Below are 24,225 nucleotides of genomic sequence, written 5' to 3'. Positions count from 1 at the left end.
AATTTGACTTTATGACCAATCCTAAGGGCTCACAATGGGAGCCTTACTAAAAATAAAATTCCTTGCTCATGAAACCCATGAGACAAGCATTACAATAATAATTTTCTTTTTCTTTTTTCCATCAATTATATAAAATCACAATTACACATGTCATTAAGAAGACCGAACCTAGTTACACTTTTCAACACCAAGGGCATGGTATTCCAGATTAGATAGATATCTATAGTAGCAAGGCTACAACATGTGAAAATTCCTAAACTCGGAATCCCTACTGCAGCAAATTAATGTTACTTCTCCTACTTGTTAATCCATGCAAGTTATTTACGGTGTTATACTGTAAATATTGAAGTAAATACAACTGCAGCCTTCACTCAATTAAATTATATGAGGAAACAAGAAACTGAACAGGAAATAGAGACAACACAATGACACCATTATTTTTGGACAAAAGTCCCCGGAAAAACCCAATGCAGGAAAACCGGTGCAGCAGCTCTGAGGGTTTTATTATTATGCAATAGTAAATCTGAATACAATTCGTTGGAAGCCTGACTAGCTATCTGATACGGAGAGAAACTGGACAAAACAAATAGTGAGATGATCTCACCCTATCACTAGAAGAATCTGACCCTGATTTAACGAAAGGAGGCTCTGCATCCCTTCTGTGTCAACCTCTGCGCAGTTTCTACATCAACCCTACGCAGTTTCTGCATCACCTCTGTTGGCGACTACGCAACTCCTCTTCGGAATCCTCTGCTACCCAGAAACTTCGATTTTCTGCCTCCCGGTCTCACACCCCAGCTCCCGACTTCTAAAACTCGATTTCTTCAGCACAAATTCGATCTCCTTCTAGGCTTTGCACTGCCATTGCGTCAGCTCTGCGTGGACCAGCATCAACCTCTCTCTAGACGTCATTCTGTCCTCTCTATCTTGTACTCTCCAACCCAGGAAAATTTCCCTCTTCCGGATGCTATCTTTGCCCCTCACTACAAAACCTCACTTTGAATTTCTCTCTGGCAGTTGCTCTGCTTCTGATATTTGATCTTCTAAACTCTATTCGCTGTGTTTTCCAAATGACCCTCAAGCCTCCTTAAATAATCTTCTCGTTGACATTCAACAGCCCAGATTAGAACCTAATCAATAGCTAAGTTCATTTCTGCTTGATCCTCGTCTTCTTCTAGAAGTTACAACCACAGTTAGATTAATACCCATTAATTATTATAATTTCCTAAGTTTAGACTTAGGGACCCATTAAAAATAATTAGTTATTTTAATAAAACTGTCTTCGGGTGGAATTTCCCAAAATGTTTTTCGGGTTCTTTGGAATACATGTGCCCAAGCCTCCCTGCAAAATTTAAGACTTAGAGCACATTCGATGCTACCAGAATTCAACACTCCCTCTTAGCGAGGAATGTGCTTTAGCAATGCCTCCCATTGAAGCATCACCCAGACTTCATAACATCGTCCTCTGCACTGCTGATGTCTGACATGTTGTCCACCAACTATTGCGTTGTTGTTGCAACTGTACTTTTGTTGACACTGCCACTGTCAACACTGCATCTGTACTACAAGTCCCTCTGAATTTTTACATCCATGCCGTTGTTGGCACTGTAACTACCAATTGCTCATGCACGACAAACTACTGTTGCTCTTGCATTAGCAACGGAAAAACATCCCAAATTACTAAACAAGCATTCAGCATAAATGCATCTCGATGTTGAAGATCTGACTACTGCTAGTCCCACGCTATCCCTCTGAAGCTACTGCACCGCTGCTGCTACCGCATTGTGCCTACTCTACACTACGCCGCTCAGACTTGGCGTTCTAGCCACTGCATCTGTCGCTCCAACACTCCTTAGCACCAACTGACATTGATCCATCCTGCTACTACTAATTTAGGCTCGCGTAGCAAGGTATTGATCCAAGAAGTGGACTCCTCAAGGATCCTACCCATCTGTAGCTCTATGGGGCTACAAAACCAAACCACCCCACCTCACTCCTAGAGGTATGGTTGTCAACATGGCAAAATATGATATACTCATACTGCAGTTGCTACTGCTCTATTGATGCTTTTGCACTGCTGCTGCAACTACTGCAATAATGAGTTTGATCTCCTCAAATCCAGAAGTACTAGCTTCCATAAGGCTGCTCCCTTTGAAACTAGACTTCATATGAGTCTTGATCTCCCTGTGGAAAATCTTTGTGCTCCCTCCTGGCAACTCACACAGTCCTCCCGCACTGGAAACTGGACTACAAAGCTTTGCACTGGGAATCTCCTGGCTAGAACCGCTCCTACATACTGCATCTGGGCAATTCACAATGTTTGTGTCACTGCAACTAGATCTACAACTGTCTTCCGAAAACTGACTGCAACTAGCTATGCAACTGTCATTTGAATGACTAGCTACGTCTGTTGACATTGTGATCCTCTTGCTACTGATTTTGTTGGGCTCCTGTAGCAAGGATACTGATCCATTTGAGAAATCTGCAGCAACTGTATCTAATTTGTTGCTCTTCCATGGATCCTTCCCATCTGTGACCATCTTGCTAAAATGACAAATTACTCCCTCTCTCCTCTGCGCAGCTATTGGGCTAGCCTACGCACTCCCTGTTGGAGTCAGTAGATCTGTTGCTCCCTATTGTTGCTCAGCTAGTAATAATTTGGACTCCTTGGTTGGAAGCCCTCTGAGGAAGACTTCCCTCAATCATGTCTCTCTCTTCCCTCTAACGTCTCTCTTCCCTACAATTACCTGCAGAAAATTGCGTCCCACCAGAAAACCCCTCGTTGAAGCCTCTGTTGCGTTGTTCCCTCTATCGCTGACATATTTCGATCTAGAAATCTTACCTCCCTGTCGACTCACTTAGAGAGAGATTTACCACGAAAATTTAGCCCTCCTGGCCAGAACTGCGCAAATCCTTAGGGGATTCGAATTTCTACCTCTGCAAGGATTTCAAACTCCCTTCTTCCTTCAACGTTGGGTTTTCCAACTTTGTTCTTCTTGCTTCACCTGTAGCTCTAATACCATCTGAAAATTCCTAAACTCGGAATCCCTACTGCAGTAAACTGATGTTACTTCTCTTACTTGTTAATCCATGCAAGTTATTTACAGTGTTCTACTGTAAATATCAAAGTACATACAAATGCAACCTTCACTTAATTAAATTATATGCGGAAACAAGAAATTGAATAGGAAATAGATACAACACAATGACACCATTATTTTTGGAGAAAAGTCCCCGAAAAAACACAATGCGAGAAAACCGGTGCAGCAGCTTTGAGGGTTTTATTATTCTGCAGTAGTAAATCTGAGTACAATTTGTTGGAAGCCCGACTAGCTATCCAATACAGAGAAAAACTAGACAAAACAAATAGTGAGATGATCTCAACCTGTCACTAGAAGAATCTAACCCTGATCTAGCGAAAGTAGGCTCTGCATCCCTTCTGTGTCAACCTCTACGTAGATTTGCATCAACCCTACGCAGTTTTGTGTCACCTCTACTGCCCAGAAACTTCGATTTTCTGCCTCGCGGTCTCACACCCCGGCTCCCGGCTTCTGAAACTCAATTTCTTCAGCAAGAATTCGATCTCCCTCTAGGTTCTGCGCTGCCACTACGTGGGCCAGCGTCAACCTCTCTCTAGACGTCGTTCTACCTTCTCTGTCTTGTACTCTCTGGCCCAAGAAAACTTCCCTCTTCCGGATACTATCTCTACCCCCACTACAAAAGCTCACTTCGAATTTCTCTCCAGCAGTTGCTCCGCTTCAAAAATTCGATCTTCTGAACTCTATTCGATGTGTTTTCCAAATGATCCTCAAGCCTCCTTATATAATCTTTTCAACGACCTAGATTAAAAGCTAATCAATGGCTAAGATCATTTCTACTTGATCCTCATCTTCTTCTAGAAGTTACACCCGCAGTTAGATAAAGATTAATACCCTTTAATTATTTTAATTTCATAAGTTTAGACTTACGGACCCACTAAAAATAATTAATTATTTTAATAAAACTGTCTCTAGGTGGAATTTCCCAAAACGCATTCTGGGTTCTTTGGAATACATGTGCCCAAGCCTCCCTGCAAAATTTGGTCAATACCATAACTCAAGAAGATGAAAAACCAATTGAAGTAAAAACATATTCAAATGTTGCAATTCATACGATGAAAATTCCAAGTGAAGATACTATAACCAACTCAACAACATCAGTATATGAAGTAAATTAGGAATATGCCACAAACATGATAAGGGAAAATCAAATCACAAGAACTCCTTATCGACATCTGAATCACAAGAGCAGACATCTCAATCAGTGTGAATATATGTATCACTTAGAATGTAAAGAACAAACTTATGTTTCGAAGAATACTAATGCCTATACAATCCAACCTTATGATAGCAATTTATCCCAGTTATCAAATAATTGCAAAGTTCTACAAAAGATTGATTTAAGATGGTCAAATACCTTCTCAATTCGACAAATTTGTTTAGCACTTAGAAGATCATATCATCTTTTATCCTCGAAGATGACAAATCGAAGAACTCCAAAGGATACGAATAGATTACATGACAAAGTAACAAATGACACACCTTGTCAGCAATAAGCTTTGAGGACAAAGTTTTTCTGAGAGGAAGGCAATATATATATATATATATATATATGAATAACTAGTGATTAGTATAGAAGAGGTGTGTCTCTAAAGACATGACCATTCATGAAGGGGCACCTGTCTAGGTATATAAGGCGGGCCGTCATTTGTAACAATCTCATATATATATATATATATATATATATATATATATATAATCCTATCATGGATATTTATATATTTCAGATCTTATGAGTATTCTTCGTTTATAATAGTTGGGGCCTCTTGTAGGTTGGTGCCTGGATAAATATGTAAACTGAAGTTGGTGATTGCATTTTCACTAAAAGTTTAAAAAAAATGTGGTTTTCTCCCTTATGGGTTTCCACGTAAACATCCTATATCAAATTCTTATGTGATTGATGTGTTGTTGTAGTACTGAATCTTTTTTACTGGCTAAATAATTGTTTAATATTTTTAGCCATAGGTCCTTTGAACTTGTTACCCTATTTCACTCTAAGCATTTCATTTTTGAACATTATCCCTGGGTGTTTTATCAGTGGAGCCCATAAAGGGTATTTGGCTTGGGAGTTCTTGGGTTATCCAATCTCCGAGTTGCATTGGGAAAGCCTCCATCTTGGGAATAGCACCCATCCACAAAACCTCCCTAAGACATATGAACAGAGGTAAGCAGCAGGAGCAGGTTTATTTTGTTTTTTACTGTTGTAACAAACCAATAAGAACATTGCGATGTTGAAAAGTATGAGTGGAAAGAAGGCCTCCAAGGGAGTACAAGCAAAGTTGTTTCCATAGCAAAGCAATACATATCCAGGACAGCCATCAGGATTCAATTTGACATGTGGATTAGCAAAATGAAGTAAAGAGTGGCAAAGTTTGGCTACAAAATGTGCACCAGTGACTGGACAAGCTAAACACTTTGCAGGTCATGGCAGGCACAAAAGACCTAGTATTTCAGCAAAAGTTTACTATGCTACCAAGATGTAGAAAATGTGCATTTATTGGAGGACAAGCAAAATTATGCATCAACAGAAGATTGTCTGAATTTTTCAGTTATTAATGATTCCAATCAAGCTAGTGAATCAGTGGATGATCAAATGTTTGATGACTCAGTATCAACAATGCTGGATATAGGGTTTACAATCAGCTTATCTTGTGATGTGGCAGCATCAAAGAGAGGTATGTGGCACATAAACAAGAAAGAAAAATGGGAAGTCGTAAACCTTAGCCTGTTGTACAACAGTTGCACTACTCAGACTCCAGAGGTAACTTGCAGACAGTTTCTACAAGTTGCACTACTCAGAGGGGGGTTGCACACAACTTCTACAACTTGCTTGGTTAAGATAAGTTGGTTATATTTTGGGACAAGCAATCATATCTAGCATGACCATGAAGGCAGGGTGTTAAAGTAAATATTTAATAATGGTCATATTTGTAGCTTAGAAGTTTATATTATGAGCTATATTTTAAAATAAAATCATGTTGTAAACTTAATTTGTCATGGCTTATCATTAATTAAGTCATATTTAATAATTAGATGTTGGGGAATGTAAAACAAATATTGACTCTCATTGAGGTTATGTGAATGACTTGTATCTTTTGGAGTTCACGTTACTTCCTAAGGTTCTGTCTAAAATTGCTCCCCTGAATTTTCTGCTAGTATGTATACAATATTTGATGAACCAGTGAATCTCACGGATCACAACACAACTAGAATATTCAATTAACCTAGTACACCACATACTTTCTTCAATATATCGAATGCTATTCTTAGAGAAACATTCAGAATAAGAATTACAAGTTCCTTTCTGAGTATAGGCTTATGTGATGTGAGCAATTTTAATCAGATTCTTCTGGCTCCATCACAATGTGTTTTTGAGTCAACGTTTCGAGCCAGCAAGTGTGGTTCAAAATCTTATCAAAATTACAAGTTCCTTTAGTGTTACACTGGACAATTTCATTTGAGACCACTAATATACTGTTTACGTTGCTACAACAAACAACCATATAAATAAGAGAACAGCAATGAGGTCTATCAGAAACGCACGTATATTTTCTACATCCTTTGTAAAATTTCTGACAGCGCTCCCTTAAAATCTCTGCACTTTCCTCTGATGCTTGTACCTGAATCAGAAATCAGATATCAGGTGCTGAACAGCTCAGATTTCTATCAAAAAGTAGCTTTGAAATCTTCGATAACAATGTTACCAAAACTTTGCCCAATGAAAGGAACACTAGAAAACCATGTTCATTTTAATTTAGATTGACGTTATAACTTCTTATATTACAATTTTGTTCACTTGCCTAGAGTACATAATTCAAAATCCCACTACCAACCCATTAGTTTTAAAGGTACGTAAACTGTACAAATGTGGTTAGAACAAAGATGGACCAACAGTACTTGATTAAAAATACTTATATTAGCATCTATAAATTTGCAAAACGGCAACAATTCCACTTCCTTAATGTTATCATCTCTTTCCTCTTTTTTGTTTTTGGTTTTGAACCCCCACTCACCATTCAAAACTCACACAAATCTTTTCATCTTGCATGAGAATACCATCATGATTGCATTACATTGTCATCCATGAAATTATCAATACCATAATATAATCAAGATCAGCACAGTATAGTTATCATTTTAGTTGTCATGATTCACAAGCATGAATTCATCTCAGCCCCAAATTTAATATTTATTAAGCAATGAGAAGGATAAAATACTCAAGTTGTAAACCTTGACATTTTTTTATCCCTCTAAACACAAAATTAAGATTAATCTATGCTAGTTTATCCATAGATGTGGACCTTGTTTTCTAGTATCAGATCTATTTTTCTTTTTGGTTCTTTTGACATTACAGTAATTATTGAGAACAAAATAGAACATCAGTTTTTTTTTCGATTTCTTTAATATTAAGCATATGCGTGCACAAGTGCGTGCTGAAGATATCCCCCCACGAGAGCTGTATGTAATATCCCTAGGGAATTTTTGCTCTTAGGATTATAAGATCACAAGATAAATTCTACTGATTTTCACAGTATTCCTTTTAATTCCAGGCAGAGATGATATAGAATACACAACATTGTAGTCAAGCAGTAGATTTCATAATACATTCAATAGTTCACATCAGTTTCAATTTATCAATTACTTCCAGGGCTATTACACCTGTAGGCCTGGTTGTATAGCATCCATAGCAGTGACAGTCTCTCCAATATAACCCTAGCAATTAATATATGATTGCAACAACACTGAATACTCTAATCCATAAATCTGACCCAACAACCAACTTACAGGACTTGCTGTCTCAGGAGACAATTTGATAATGACCTTTACAATTATGCTAGTGACATACTAACAGTACTTGTATTTGCTGTTGCCTTTAGCTGCATGTCCTGCTGCTACAAACCCTTGTCGCTGCCCAGAATTACCTACTGCGACCGATCAGTACTAGGGAGAAGGCCGCTGACTCAACAGAATCTTGGAGAATGGGTCCGCTGCCTCAGGGTACACTCAGGACTTGATCCGCAGTCCTAGAATGGCCTCCACTGGTCTGTAGAAGGGGATCCGCTGGCCCAATTTACCTTCAACCTTATGCTGCCTTAGATCACTGCTTGGAAGAGCCACTGTGAGTTTGGAGGAGGTCCGCTGCCTCCTGAGGTTTATCTGCATCCCTAAAAGGGGCCTCAGGAACCTCAGTACTCTTTGGCAGCCACAGAATCTTGTGCTGATACAATTAAACCCTAGAGGGGGTCCTTGCTGCTCCAAAATTGCCTTAGACTAGCCCTCAGTGCCACAGAAATGAAGTCTGTTGAGTGGATTAGGGTTCTGCTGCCCTGGAATGACCTCAGCTAGGCCCTTGAAGGTTCTGCTGGCCCAGATAGAGGTCTGGTGTTAGTTTATGCTCCACAGAAACCCTAGGCTGCCTCGCTGTCCTTGATGTTAGCCTCAGAGAATTCAAAATAGAGGAAAGATGCCACAGCGTGTCCCTTTTAAGCCAACTTATCCACAGAAAATCTCCCCTTGCTTGCTAAAACCCAGATGAAAGTGCCTCAGATAGTTATGCCAAATAGTGGAGATAGAGAAAGGGGATTGGCTAGGGTGGGATCATCACCACCGAAACCAATCAAAGGAAAAAGGGGTCTTAAAACCCTCAGAGCCTCAGCTCACAAAACAGAAATATCCAATCAACCATGATGAGAATAATGATTCTCCTCTCTCTTATTTATAGACTCCTTTTGGGGTCTCTTATTTTAATTTGAGGGGTTACAAGTTTCCCTCCACTTAGCCCCAATTCTAGCTTCCTTCACAAGTTTTGCCCCAATTACCCCAATTTACCCAATGTTGCCCCAAAAGCATTAGATAATGGGTTTCCCTCTTTATCATTGACTACAGCCCACAGGGTTGGTTAGGCTACATCATCATCCCTTGGGCAATTAACTAGTAGGGAACATTACACTGTAAAGCACCTCGCTTCTCTTGACACAATAATGAAGTGTTGAAAATATCGGTATCGGCAAAATATTGGCAAGGGTCCTGGAAACATCTTATCAACAATATCGGCAAAATATCGGAATATATCAGCAACCGTAAAAAGTCAATTTTTTCAGATTTTTAAACATATAAAGCAATAATGATATTTAGTCGATATTTTCAAAATATGGCGATATTTAGCCAATATTTTCAAAATATCGTGATATTTAGCAGAGATTTTCAAAATATCGCGTTATTTACTTGATGAAATATTGTTTGCCTACAAATATCGCGATATTTTGCAAAATATCGCCAATATTATCGACACTGCAATAATGGGTCTTAGTGTGGCAATCATGTCTTCATTAGCATGTGATTAGGTAATTCAATATCTGATTAGAAGCCTTCTATGTGTGGATGTGTGTTACGTTCTATTTTACTAGCCTTTAAATATATTGACAGTTCAGTATGGAAGCCACGTCACTGTGCCAATTTTGTCTCAGTGATGAAATGTTATGACACCAACTTCCATTCCCAAAATAAAAACTCTTCACAATTATACTATCTACATCTAGGGACATGTTACCCTTCATGACAGCAAGGGTACACATACATTTTTGCAATACATTTCACATCATTGTAAGCCCAAGGCCACAAGTTAGAGCCTTGTAACAGCCATGTGAAGCATTGTATTGGGTATCCTAGACCTTGTGTTTGGTCAGGCCATGGCCAATCCCTTCGAGTTTATCACTTGCTCTTTTTGTCCTGGATAGGATTGGAGGGCCTTGGATGGGCTTACTTGAAAATGCATGGTTTTAGAGGAACCTATTTAATTAGGGGTGATCACCAATGTATGGGTGAGTGACGAGTCCAACCCATGTCATGATCCACCTATGTCTATTGAGTTTGTATGTGGCATTACCCTTGGTCTTGTGTCTCTCATATAGTTCAACTTATCATACATGACATTCTCACAAAGTCAACTTTTTGCATTTCCCAAGGAAATTAATGTTTCCCAATGCAAGTGGCCCTAGAAGTCAAAAAGTCAACTTGGTCCCAAATTGTTTAGTTTGATGAGAGGATGACATGCCACCTTGAGTTTTTCTAAACATTGAAGGCATTGTCAAGTTACGTATGGTCAAAGTCAGTCAATAGGTACTATAGGTTTTCAGGTGGCAGAACAAGGGCAGTGTTGGGTAATTTGTGAAATGCATTACACCAAAATTGGTTTATAGAAGGAGAGAAACAAAACCCGTGTCTCAAAATTTTCAAATCCCTCAAAGCATTAGAGATCTAGCATAAGGGCATGATGACATGGCAAATAAGTGATGATGAGGCAACACAAGACATGATATGAAAAATTGGAGCAACACCTAGGTGAAATCATGGGCAGGCTGCAACAAACCCAAGTAGCAAAATCATCAAATTCACCAAGGCATTGGAGTTCAAGCAAAAAGGTAGTAAAGTCGAGTTTACTAGTCATTAATGGTCAAGTCAGCTAGTCATTAGAGCTTCAAACCAGCTAGTATAAACAGTCAAGTGGAACATTGGAGTGTTGTGGACCAAGATGTTGATGAGTGGACAAAAATGTAGTTGCTAGAAACTCAAGAGTCTTCTCCTCAACCAAAGTAAATTCCAAGAGGACCAAGTCGAGTTGCATGGAACAAGTTGAGTTTTCCAAGTGGAATGTTGGGATTCCAAAGTTTACGATGCTTTATTCTTGGGCCTTCCTAGGACATAGCAAAGGGAACGTTGGACTTCCAAGGGGAATTTGAGTCAATTCGACCCCTTAGTAAGCAATTCTATGAATATAATTGTAATATTTGTATTAAATTACTTAGTCTCCAACATGTGGATAACAAGTAAATAAAATTCTCCATAGGAAGCATCAACTAGCCATTATCCAACTCTTAGAAAAGTTTTATAAAAGGCTAGCCTCCCTCTAGGTTGTTGTTGTTTTGTGAGATCATATGTCATAATAAAAAGAAGTTAGAACCCATTTTGCAAACCTGTGTATTATTGTTTTACATTGTATTATTGTTTTACATTGTGGATTGGTTTTAACTTTTTACCATCTTGTATTTTCTTGGCTTATTGTGGTAATTGGGCTAAAATATAAGACATTTTCCACTGAGTAAGATTGCACAGTGGTTGGAGGAATGATCCATTGAGCGGTTACATAACCACGCCGAGGAAAAAAATTGGGGCACTTGCCCACTTTGCTTCTTTGTTGCAACTGGGCCACTCAAACAAAGGTTGGACCATTCCGAAAGGGAGCTTCAACTTGGTGAAGAGTTCATATTTCACCACATAGTCGATCACAAGATCAAAGAATGCCATGCTATGGGCCGCTCTTAGTTGGATCTGAAAAGTGGAAGGGTTTTAAGTCAAAATTGGAGACGACTTCCTTCAGAAACCAACCTCACTTCCCTGATCAAGTGCAAGGCTAACTTAGAGATAAGTGTGTTTCAGAACCCAGGTCATGAGATAAATTTGTTGTGGCAAAGGGTAAGAAAAGCAATGCAACCATCTTATTTATAAAAATCGAAATCTTTTTTATTCTGTTTTAGTTTAGGACGATTAGCTTGCTGATTTTTCAGGTTTTATCATAAGAAAGCAAGTTTATTTACCTTAGAGTTAATGAAAATAAGGTCATATCTTAACCAAGGACTGTAACACTAATTATTGAGATTTTAGTTCATATATTTTTTATGTCATATCTAGTTTTCTCTTGCAAATCTGCATTTTTAGTGCTGTTACAAAATAGGTCTGCAGTCTTTTTAAGGTTCCACACTCTCACCAAATAAGTATTTTCATTCTTGTGCATAGCCTCTAATATTAATATCTTGTTGATATGTCAATTTACAGTCAAAATAACAATTATTTCCGGTTCTTACTCAATTGAATTCTTTGTTGGAACTTTTTTGGGCATAGTACACAAGGGGTTTGATCCCAAAGCTTCAGAAATTTGATTTATAAATTGCTGGAAATTGCATTTTGTTGTTGTCCAAAGTTTTGGAAGTGATCTTTAAGGTCAATCTAACAGCTCCTAGCCTTTCCACTCCTAGACCTTTGATCTAGAGTGCTTTGGCACTAATTGGGAGGTCTTCTAAGGGGAAATCGGTTTTGTCCCTGTATGTTTATGGAGATTTTACATTCTACAGTTACAGGGAAGCAAGTAAATTAATTCTAAAACCCATGTAACCACTGTTCTAAACTTAGAAATAACTTTAGAACTGGTTAGGATATTTTCTACACACTTAGTTTGACTATTTACATGCTATAACTTGTGCTTTTAAGTGTATCATCTTGTTGGTTCTGAGTTTCTGCTGCAAATTTACACATAGAAAACCAGTACGACAGCATAAAACTAACTCCTCCACCTCATCATGTGACACTAAAGAAGGCACTAGTCTTGACTTGGTTGGTTAAGGCACTAATTGGGCATCCTCCCTTAACCTTCTCGGAAGATGTTGGCCTTAAAGAGTGGGGGCTTGGAGCGAGTTGACAGTGGGCCCTTACCCTGTGTCTCCCCATCTTGGCAAGTTGCATGGACCTTTGCAACTCTGCTAATTAGATCGGTAACAAGACCTTTGTCAAACCCCATTTACTTTTGATGGGAACATATAAACTTATTTTATAAAATTCTAGGAGGGTGAGAGACCTTATTTTTGGAAATCTAGCTTTGCCATAAGTTTCCTTACATCCTTCCACATCCCTCCTTTTATAAAGTTGAGTTCTTAAGGGCAAACAGGGCTTTTCCCAGTTGATGTTAATAGCATCAGACACATACGTCCACAGTAGTCTAAGTGTCTAGATGTGTGGAAGTCATCCAAACCCTTCGACCCTCCACACAGCCATACAACAAGTTTTGTAGGTGAAAGGACACTTGTGTGGATCATACAAAGCAGCAGTAGGGTTTGCCACAACAAACAACACTCACACATGAGGTTTGCACGTGAGGCAGGTCGGACAAGCAAACCAGGGAACAACAGCAACGAGCAGGCCATACTACTGCCTGTACATGTGCCCATTTAATTTTCAAAAAATTGCTGTAGCTTGTATATTTCCTCAAAGGGCCGTTTTCCCAGTAAATAAGCCCTTGTATGCTAAAAAATTAATTAATGAATAGTAGATTTGAAGCACAAAAAATTTCGTGTGTGCATATGTGAGATTGGCTCAATTTGGTTCTGCTGACTTTATTTCATTTACCTATTAAAATCTTAGTTGTTCAATTCAATAATCTGCAGTTTAATTTAATTTACAACAAGGACTTACTAGGAAATATTTTTCCTATTTGTTGGAATTTAAGAAATTTGACATGGTATCTAAGCTTGCACTCTGAGAGGAAGGTCGATTTCAAGTTTTGCAAAGATCAACCAGTGGTGATATTGGTGGAGGTCATACACTTCAAAGGGAGAGGCAGCAACAAAATCTTGTGGGTTTTTAAAGGACCAAAACACAAATCCACAAAAGTTTGCAGTAGATATTTCAGATATGCGAAGAGATCTCAACAGATCTATGAACCAACAGCAATTATATCCTTGTCGCTGATTAAAGGAATAAGCACATGTCAGATCTTTATCAAATCTATAAATGGTAGCAACATGTCTCAGGTTTGAAGACAAGTTGGATGGAGTTTCTAACTTCTTATCCTAGAAGACGAGGGTGCCCATGCTTTTGAAGGAACGTGACCTTTGGGAGATTATGGAAAAGGTTGTTACTACACTGACAGAGGTTCATTCAAAGGAGGACATCATAGCCCATAAAGTGATAATGGATGTCGTAAAGGATCATTTTCCCTCACTTGGTAGAGAAGCAGTCGACCAGAGAGATGTTCAAGGCTGTAGTGGATTTGTTACAAAGTGACAACATGAATAGGAAGATGATCTTGAGGAACAAGCTCAGATCAATCCAAATGTCAAGGTTTGATAACATTAGTAGCTACTCTATGAGGATCACCCAAATAAATGATCAACTTGCAACAATTGGAGAGAAAGTGGAGAATGTAGAACTTGTAAATGTAGCACTAAATGGTTTCACCAAACCATCAGAAACATTTGTCCAATGTCAAGGAATTGGGAGAGGCTTTGGGATGATTGCATCCAGGAAGAGGCGCAGATGAGTATCAAGCCATCAAGCAAAGAGATGGAGAGGAGAACCTAGCGCTAGTCAGTCAGGCCAAGATGGGCAAAGGGAAGAGTTCCAAGGGTAAGGTTGAGGGGTCAAACTCACAACCAGGGAAGAAGAAAGACTTGAGCAAGCTTAAGTGTTTCATTTGCCACAAGAATGGGCACTATGCATCATAATGTCTAGAGAAAAAGAAGGCGAAGGGGAAGTCGTGGCAAACAACAACATCGGCAGAGACAGTGACATGAGTTTGTAGCGAAGTTCAAGAAGGAATTCTCACTAGTCTCCTGTCTTTCTACTAGCACCATCACCAGGAGTGGCACTTGGGAAATGGTGCATCATATCATATGACAGAAGCATGGGAGTTGTCTAGCAGGGGTGATGCCAAGTACGTAGTGAAGGGAGAAGGAACTATCTTGTTACAACTCGAGTTAGGTGGATCATTGGAGGCCAAGGACATGCTCTATGTACTAGGAATGAAGAAAAAACTTACTCTTAGTATTAGTTATCAAGGACATAGGCTTTGTAGTCATGTTCAAGAATGGGCAAGTGCTCATTCGTCCAAAGGACTCTAACACTGACACAACAGTAGCCATCGAGGTTAGAGAGGGCATTTTATACAAGTTGAAGGGGAAGATCGCCATGTAATGTCCCTTTTTCAGAGCATTGGGAACTCAGTAGCCTAGCCATTCCCATATGCTACAAATTAAAAAGTAATAATGTAATATCTGGGAATTAATTAATTAAAAAGTGACTAAGAAAAAAGAATATTATAAGTCACTTTAATAAAAGAAGAAAAAGACCCATGGTATTTTGATAGTCCATGACTATTAAAGGATATGAGAGCTCACTCCTTAGGCATGCATTTAGATTCTTGTTTTGTTGTTGTTGAGTTAGCTTTTGGAGCTTGTATGGGTGAGAGCCCACATTATGTAGAGGGTTAGTTTCGGTGGTAAGTGATACACCCTAATTGATCTAATCAGGATGGGTTTCGGTATTGAGATCATATACCCTAGCCACACAAAGAGGAGGGATGAAATCAGATCCAGTTGCAAAGGTTTAACGAGGAGATCATGAGGAAAGGTCAGTCAGTTCTCTCACGGGTGCGTAACATTTGGGGAAGCAGAATTTCAAATGCCAAGTTTCGTGTTGCTGCATTCATCTTTGGAGGCCATAGCATCAGCTGATTATCCAGCCAAGCATGCCATGTAGCAGGGGATATTTATAGATCTGTTTCAGGTTCTATGACTGAAGTATTGGCATGTAATTTCATAATGCATATTAAAAAAAACAAGGCTAAGTTTTTCTATTTCTCGTGTTAACTTTGAGTTGCAATTTTTGGGTTTTTCCATTGCAAAATTTATTTGTTGTGTTGATAAGCTAATGGCGCAAATTGTGCAACTTGATTGGGTTTTGGAAAAAGAAATTTAAAGTGTAGTTTTATGAAGCAAAATTCTAGAAAATTTTGTCAAATTATTTTTCGGGTTGTTACATGTCACTAATCTCCCAAATTTCAGTATTGAACAACATGTGTAGAGGTTGTGCGCTTGGCAAGAATGCCAAGGTTGCTTTTCCCAGTAGCAAGAGTAAGTCCAAGGGGATATTGAATCTTATACATTCAAATGTGAGTGGACCAATGTCAGTAGCATCAATACAGGGAGCACTATATTATGTGACATTTATTGATGACTATTCCAAAAAAACTTGGATCTTATTTATGAAGTACAAGGATGAGGCCTTCAATCCATTTCCAAAAATTCAAAACCTCAGAGGAGAACCAAACAAAGAAGAGGATCAAGGTCTTGAGGTCACACAATGGGGGTGAGTACAACTCCAATAACTTCAAGGATTCCTACAAAGAGGTAAGAATTAAGAGGGAGTTGACAGTCTCATATAAGAGGGAGTTGACAGTCTCCTATAATCCATAGTAGGACAAGGTTGTGGAGAGAAAAAATTGGTCCATCATCAAATCTGCCAAGGCTATCATACATGACCAAGATCTGCATATGTTATTTTGGGCAGGAGCATGTAACATAGTAGTATATGTGCAGAACAAGAGCCCTCACAAAATATTGGGGGACAAGACTTTAGAGGAAGCATTCACAAGAGTGAAGTCGAATATAGGACATTAGAGGATCTTTGGTTGTCTAGTATACATCCATGTGCCTGTGGAGAAGAGGACAAAGCTAGAGCCCTCAAGAGAGAATGGGATATTGTTAATTGAAGTTAGAGATGGAAGGGTTCTGATAAATTTAGAAGTGCGTAAATTTGGCAAAGGGACCCACAAGTGAAGCTAAGGTGTAGTTATACTTTCACTTAATTTTGACTTATGAAAATTCTAATTTTCCTATAGTCAAAAATAGTAAATCGATCTTAGTAGTTTGACTTGAGTTGATGGGCCAGTTTGATTTTATAAAAAGGGAGGGCGCAGACTTGGCTATCATCATTATGCACTAGAGACTTGTGTGTTTTAGCTTAGCAAGAAGAGATTCCAATTCAGCGTGCTAGGGCAGAGAGATGTAAGTTAAATAGCCTCCGCGATTTCTTTAGTAACGTACTCACTTTCCAACACCGATTCAGCCTGCGCAAGAGGGCCAAATAGCATGTACGAGTCTGTATAGTTGTGTGTGCAAAGGCCGAGTTGGTTAGAAAGATGCAAAACAGTGTGTTGAGGGACAGCAAATTGAAGGGGAATTTTTCCTAGTATTTGTAATCAAGTTTCTAAGATTTTTGCTAAGTAGAATAATAATAATAAAACACAAGTAGGCAGGTTTTCCCTAGTTGGGGTTTCCTGGGTAAATTTTGGTGTATTGTTTATTTTTATTTTTATTTTTTTTGTAAGCTTGGTAGGACTACATCTTCATCATGTCCAACTTCTTACCCCAATCGGAAGGGTAGCACAAGATTTGAACCCAAGACTTTCGGTTCGGTGAGACTTCATTTCCACGGCCATTGCCAATTGAGCTACCCCAAGCGGACTGGTGTATTGTTTATTGATTTCTTATGTCTTTGTGAATTTATTTTTCAGCTGCCATTATTTGTTAAAATACTCGGCATATTTGTTAAAATTGGCAACTAGGGCCAAACTCCATGTGGGTCATCTTATTTATGGCAGCTAATTGGATTCCTCTCTCCGAGAGGTGTAGGATTGATCTAAAGATGATCCGATTCCGTCAAGCATTTATGGAGATATGAATTTATTTATATTATTTGACAATTTGTCAAGGTCGGCCAGCAAGCAAATTACCCCCAGCTCAGCCTCAATGTTGCATTTAAATAGAGGAGGCCGCAAGTCATTTGTTACACACATCTCACTTGATCTCTCTCTCCACATATTTTGGGTTTGTCTTCTCTCAAGGAAGACGTTGTGGAAAGAGCCACCAAAGAGAGTCCTAGTTGCTGTTCAGTTGTGCCCTAGCCGCAGTCAAGGAAGGTCTAATGCTGCCCTAGCCGCAGTCAAAAAGGAAGGCTCCTATACGTTGTCTAGAGGAAGCCTATATCCGCAGTTGAAGGCTCTTATATGCAGCAAAGGAGGCTCTCATAAGCATCAACAAGTAGACCCTACACGCAGCGAAAGAAGGATCTAGCCGCAGCCTAGAGAAACCTAATCTAAGGTCATCTATCCGCAGTCAAGAGGCCCTAATTCCGCAGCAAGGAGAGGCCATATCCCAGCAAGAGGAAAGGAAAAAGAAGCCCTTAACTGCAGCAAAAGGAAGCCCTAGCCACAGCAAGGAGAAGACTGGACAGCGAGGACAGAGTGACTGGTTGGAGGGCCAAGGCCCTGTTCTTGGAGGCAGAGGCAAGGAGGGTTTGTTGGAGGGTGCAGCAACTGTTTTAGGGTGTCAAGTCCATGCGTTGGGCTTGTAACTGCCCTAAAAGAACAGCGTGGAGGGCAGCATCCTATTGAGAGACAGCCGCAACAAGAGAAAGGAATTCTGGGTTAGTTTGAGGGATGTTAGGGACTGTGGTTGGGTGCCCTAACCAGTCCAGAATTGCAGCAGCCTAATTACCCTAGAATAGTGAGCTAGTGCACACATTTTTGGAGTGTATCTTGTATGTGTTGACACAGTTTGATAGGCAACTTGTAGGAGTCCTTAGGACAGCTAGTTTGCTGACAGAGTGGAAGGTTAAGGGCTGCCTATTGTGCCCTAACTGAAATTGAAGGAACAGCAAGCAATCAAAGGAATGTTGCAGTTGTATTATGTTGAAGGCTTCTAGATTAAGGATCTCCTAAAAGGGTATGCTTCAACATTCTTAGTGATTGGTTGTAGACTGTCATGAGAATTCAGGGTTGCATCTTTGAACAGTCATCATTAGTATAATGATGGACTTTCTACTGCTGTCATAAATATCAGTTTTGTATATTTGTACCATCTCTCTCTGCGCTGAACTATTGAAGAATATAAGAAGATTTGATCAAGGGTTTCCCCACATTGGGGTTTGTCCCTGACTGGTGCCACATCTTGTGTCCTCTTGTCTTGGCTTGTCTTCTACTATTTATGTTTATGTTCTATCTGCACTTTACTATCATGTTGATGTCATTGCTAATCTGAATATTGACATTGGGCTAATATGAAAATTTGAAGTAAATTGCTCTAAGCATAGAACATACCAAAATTTAACAATATTTAGTAAAAGAGTTTGGAGTTCAGTTTTCAGTTTCTTCATTATAGAATTTTTATTAAATTAGCTGTTGGGTATTAGAAAGCTAACATGGTATCAGAGCGGGTCTTTGATTAAAGACTAGAAAGCATGCCATTTTCTTCAGGAGCATGTGAAAGACGCAGGATATGGGACACAGTTCACTTCAGGGTTGCGCTAGGGTGTTTGGCTGTGTGACCAAGGCATAATCTGCATAGGGGTTTTTTCTAACAAGCTTTGCGCAAGGGTTTTTGAGCAGTTCGAACATGAAAAATGGCGTATTTGGGGTTGATATTTAAGGAACGCCTTGAAGGGGCCTCAAATTTTTGTTCTTGGAAGGAGAGGATTGGTGTAGTTCTGGAGAAGCAAGGAGTGTGGGGATTTGTGGACAGTCCACCAGTCCAACCACAAAACCCTCAACAGTTGGCTCAGCATAATAAGAAGAACACGAAGGTTAGAAGGGTAATTCTTGAAAGAGTCAAGGATCACATCATACCTCACCTTTCGGGAAGCTCAGGCCATGTGGATAGCTATCTTAGGGTTGTACTAGGGTTGGATTGAGGTCAGGAAGTTGGTACTCAAAGATAAACTCAAAAATATAAGATGACCAAGTCTAAGTAAGTGATTTCATACCTTACTAGATTCACCCAAGTAAGGGACGAGTTAGTTGGAGTTGTGGAGATATTCTCAGACAGAGACGTTGTCAGTTTTGCACTATTGTGTTTTCCCAAGTCATGGGAAAACTTCACTGATGCAATGAGTGGCAGAGAAAAGCTTCCAGATTGGGAGCGGTTATGGAGTGATTGTGTGCAAGAGGAGATCCAGAAGCAAGCTAAATCTGGCTCTCATGTGAAGATTGAGGAAGTGTAAAATTTTGCCCTAGTTGGCAACGGGGGCAAAGCCAAGGGCAAGAAAAATCCAGGAGGGGTCGAGTCCAGTTCAAAAGGCGAGAAGAAGTAAGATCTCAACAAAGTGAAGTGCTTCACTTGTCATCAGTTTGGGCACTACTCCACCAAGTGTCCAAACAATAAGAAGGGATCCAAGAGGGATCACGTGGCAGCATTAGCAAAGGTGGAGGAGCTCACTTCTCAATTTGAGGATTTTTCTCTCATAGCTTGCATGGTAAGCTCAGTGGCCAACAATGTGTGGTATATTGAGTCTTGACAGTGGAGCATCTTGTCATGTGACCAGGAACAAGGGATATTTCAGCCAATTGATAGAGAGGTATATGTAGTTTCATGAGATGGGAGATGATGGCAGGTACATAGCACAAGGCATGGGTACTATAAAGTTTGAAAAAGAGTCCGAAAATCCTCTCTACCTTAGAGATGTCATCTATGTCCCATGGTTGAAGAAAAACCTTGTTTCAGTCTCAACCTTGGAAAACAATGGTTATGAGGTTATCTTCAGCGGAGGAAAGGCTTTCCTCAAGCCCCTAAATTTTGGAGCCATGAAGTAGATTGGAGTTAGGGTGCAGAACCTCTACAAGTTACAATTTGAGATAGAAGTGGCCTTGAGCAACAAAGAGATCAATGCGCATAGATGTGACCTTGGGGAGCTTTAGCATGGGCATATGGGCTACTTACACCATGGAGCGTTGAAGATTTTGAGGGAGATTGCTACAAGTTACCACAATACAATGTAGATCAACATGATGTGTGCAAGGGTTGCACACTCGGCAAGTTTTCCAAGACATCCTTTTCCAGCAGAGACGGCAGGGCCAAGAGCATCTTGGAGTCGGTACACTCGGATGTATGCGGACCATTTTCCTCTTCATCCCTAATGGGTTACAAATATTATGTCAAATTTATTGATGATCACTCAAGAAAGACACGGATATTCTTCATGAAGAAGAAAGATGAGGTCTTCTCGAAGTTTGTGGAGTTCAAACCTTGGTGGAGAACCAAACTGGTAAGAGGATCAAGGCACTGAGGTCAGACAATGGTGGGGAGTACATCTCCAACACTTTCAGGGACTTGTGTGCCAAGGAGGGCATTAAGAGAGAGATCACTGCACCTCATAACCACAGCAGAATGGGGTGGCTGGGTGCAAGAACCATAGCATTGTTGGAACGGCCAAAGCTATGTTGCATGACCAGTGGCTACCTATGTTTCTTTGGGCAGAGGCATGCAACACTGCAGTCTTTTTTCAGAACAAGAGTCCACACAGGGTGTTAGGCAGAGTTACACTAGAGGAGGCTTTCACAAGCATGAAGCTTGACGTGTCTCACTTCTGGATCTTTGGCAGCCTTGTTTACTTCCATGTGTCTTTTGATAACCGAAAGATGTTGGGAGCCCACAATAGAGAAGGGCATTTTCGTGGGCTACAACGAGACATTTAAGGCATACAAGGTCTATATTCTAGCACTCAGGAAGACAGTGATAAGACATGATGTCAAGTTCGAGCAAGAAGGGCTCTCAAGGAGTCCTTGGAGCATGAGCAGGGTGCAGCACAGGAGGAGGAGCAAGAGGCTCAGCGAGTTTCTCAGGCTTCATCACAGCCAATTGTTGGGCAGGCCGACCAGCACGCAATTGAGGAGAAAGTGCAGGAACAAGAGGAGAGAGTAGAGTTAGAAGGGCCCACTCAGCGAATGACTCCCAGTGCAGGAAGAGGATGAGGCAGTTGGGCAGATAAGTTGATTAAGGAGGCTTGGGAGAGAGTTGGAGCTCCTAGTTCCACATTCAAACAGAGTAAACAGCCACAGAGATATACAAGGTACATGGCACTTATGACTGAGGTGATAGACTCATAACCTTGTTTCCATAAGGAGGCAGCTTCTTAGCAGGTATGGCAAGATGCCATGGTGGAGGAATATTCCTCTATCATGCAGAAGGACAACTAGGAGATAGTGCCAAGACAAATTGGCAAGTCATTGGTTGGTTCACATTGGGTGTACAAGATTAAACATGCAGTTGATGGGAGTGTGGAGAAGCAGTGTTGATAATATCGCCGAAATATCGGCGATATTCGGAAATATCGCGATATTTTCGGCGAGCCGAAATATCGCCGACAAAATATCGCGATATTTCATATCGCGATATTTCCGAAATATCGCCGATATTTCCGAAAATATCGCGCAATAATCGAAAATATCGCCCAGTGACTATAAAATTTTTCCGCATGGCCTATAAAAATCCGATTTTGGTTTTTTCCATATCATTTTCATTTTTTGTTGCTGGAGAAGGAAGGGGAGAGCTATGTGGTTTCTACCAAGGAGGGTTTGAGCGTTCTAGGCCCTAGTATTGATATGGTATTCATGGTAATGTTAAATTCTTAAAGTAAAAGTGACATTCTCCTTAATCTTCATTTTCATCCTTTTACTTAAATTTTTAACATTACCATGAAATGACTCAGGATGTTTGAGAGTGGTTCCGGCCTCATTGGATTTCATATGGAGAAAGTAGAATTTTAGATTTCATTCAAAATGCAGCAGACTTGTCAATTTTTTAGGATTTCAGGATTGGGAGTTTGTAATGTTTCCAGGTGACACCACTTGCCCAGGCTACCCCTGCCACCAGTAGAGGACGTGGTCTACCTCCTGTAGCTCCTACTTCTAGTTCTTCAGCTTCTAGAGCATAGCAAACTCCACTGCCAACTCCACCAACACCAACATCTACATCTAGAGGGAAAGGGAAAGCTGTGGCATTTTCTCGCAAGAGGGGTAGAGGAAATCAATAGGATTAGACTTTAGTTATTTTCTTATGTGCTTGTAAGTTGTACATGAACAATGAACATTGAATATTCAAGAATCAAGACCAAGCATATCACATTCTAATTTCTAAATAGTAAATTTTGATTCTATTTATTTTTTAAAGTGAACTATGAACTTTGAGAAGTAATTATATTTTAATTTGATTAGATAGGCTGCAACCTGCAATTTAATATGGATAAAAAACTATATTTCGGTATATATATATATATATATATATAAAATGTGTCCCCCGTGTCTTGTTTCCAGGTCGTTGTGTTTCATATTGAATACTCGTATTTACGTGTCCTCCGTGTCTCGTGTCCTCGTGTCATGTGACTTAGCTTAGAAAATATTGATGTATTGTCTCCATGGAGGGTGGAGTCTGAGGAGCCCCTCTTGGAGGAGTCACCTTCATGGTTAGAGCCAGTGGCAGTTGATCCATTAGAGCAGGGGTAGCAAGAGGAGGACTCGGAGTCAGAGGAGCAGCAGCACTAAGAGGAGTAGGAGGAGGAGGAGGACACTACGGGAGCATCGACATCAACACCATCTGCTATAGATATAGGAGAGCATAGCCCCATACCTAGCACTCATTATTTGACATTAGGTGCAGAGGCAGGGTCAGGGCCTCCTATTACTAGGGGCAAGCCTGGCAAACAACCCATCATGTTTTCCCGTAAAAGGGGGAGAGGGTAGTGATTTCAGATAGATAGTTGCTATTTTTATTTGTTATGCTACATATAACTCATGATGATGAGATACTTTTATATATGTGATGTTATTTTGTATTGGTTCTCCACATTTGAGTCCTTGAATGGACAATTATTAGGGATCAGTAGGATTTGGTATCGCCTTTGATGTATCATTTCTATTTGACATCATATATATTAGTGTTTTCTTCATATTTATGTGCCAATGTGTTTATTTCATGTTGTTATTGCTTTATATGTTTAAAATCTAAAAAAAATGAATATATTATGCATTTTTTATGCTTGCCGATATTTGCCGATATTTTGCCAATATTTTCGCCGATATTGCCGATAAGATATTTTCTGGACCCTCGCCGATATTTTCCCGATACCGATATTATCAACATTGTGGAGAAGTGTAAGGCTAGATTGTGGCCAAAGGGTTCTCTTGAGTCAAAGGAATAGACTATGATGAGACGTTCAGACCAGTGGCTCGATATTCATCCATTAGGACTATTCTGGCAATTGCAGCACAGATTGGGGGGCACAAGTGATTGGGTGAAGGAGGACTTTCATCCAAGAGTGCAGGTTCTGGAGGAGAGAAGACAAGCAGGAAAATTGCAGCAAGAGAAATCAGCCGTCCAAGCAGTCATACAGCAACTTTTGCAAGTGAAAGGACACCCGTGTGGATCGTACAAAGAAGCAGCAGGGTTTGCAGCAGGGAATATCACTCATTCATGAGGATCAGAGGTGAGTCAGGTCACACGAGCAAACCAAGGAGCAGCAGCAGGGCGCAGATCATACTGCAACCGCAAGTGCAAATTGTACAGCAGGTCAGACGCAGTCCGTACAGGCTGTATAGCAGATCAGTAGGCTGGAAGGTTGTTCTAGGAGTTTCTGAGGGCCATACAAACGCCCAATTAATTTTCAGAAAATTGTTGTAAACTGTATTTTTTCTCAGTGGGCCATTTTATAGTAAGGGAGCCCTTGTATGCTGAGAATTTCATTAATGAAT

General features: G+C 40.0%; 1 protein-coding gene across 2 annotated transcripts in view; it reads right to left on the bottom strand.

Moving 5' to 3' along the window:
• Positions 1-24,225, bottom strand: part of LOC149233296 (ADP-ribosylation factor GTPase-activating protein AGD3-like) — a 234,193-nt gene that overhangs the window by 195,373 nt on the left and 14,595 nt on the right. The window contains exon 2 of one of the 2 annotated variants that reach the window (XM_089379727.1): positions 6,642-6,718. In XM_089379727.1, coding sequence (XP_089235853.1) covers positions 6,642-6,718 — 77 coding nt within the window. Of the gene's footprint in view, positions 1-6,641; positions 6,719-24,225 lie in introns of those variants that run through there. The other variant, XM_089379728.1, reaches the window with a different exon arrangement.

This window comes from Pinus tabuliformis, chromosome J (genome assembly GCF_031772625.1).
Source record: "Pinus tabuliformis cultivar Carrire ecotype Pingquan chromosome J, CPIR1, whole genome shotgun sequence".
Classification (NCBI taxonomy): Eukaryota; Viridiplantae; Streptophyta; class Pinopsida; order Pinales; family Pinaceae; genus Pinus; species Pinus tabuliformis.
Note: the sequence above shows the minus strand (reverse complement) of the source record. Positions and strands in the feature narration are given on the sequence as shown.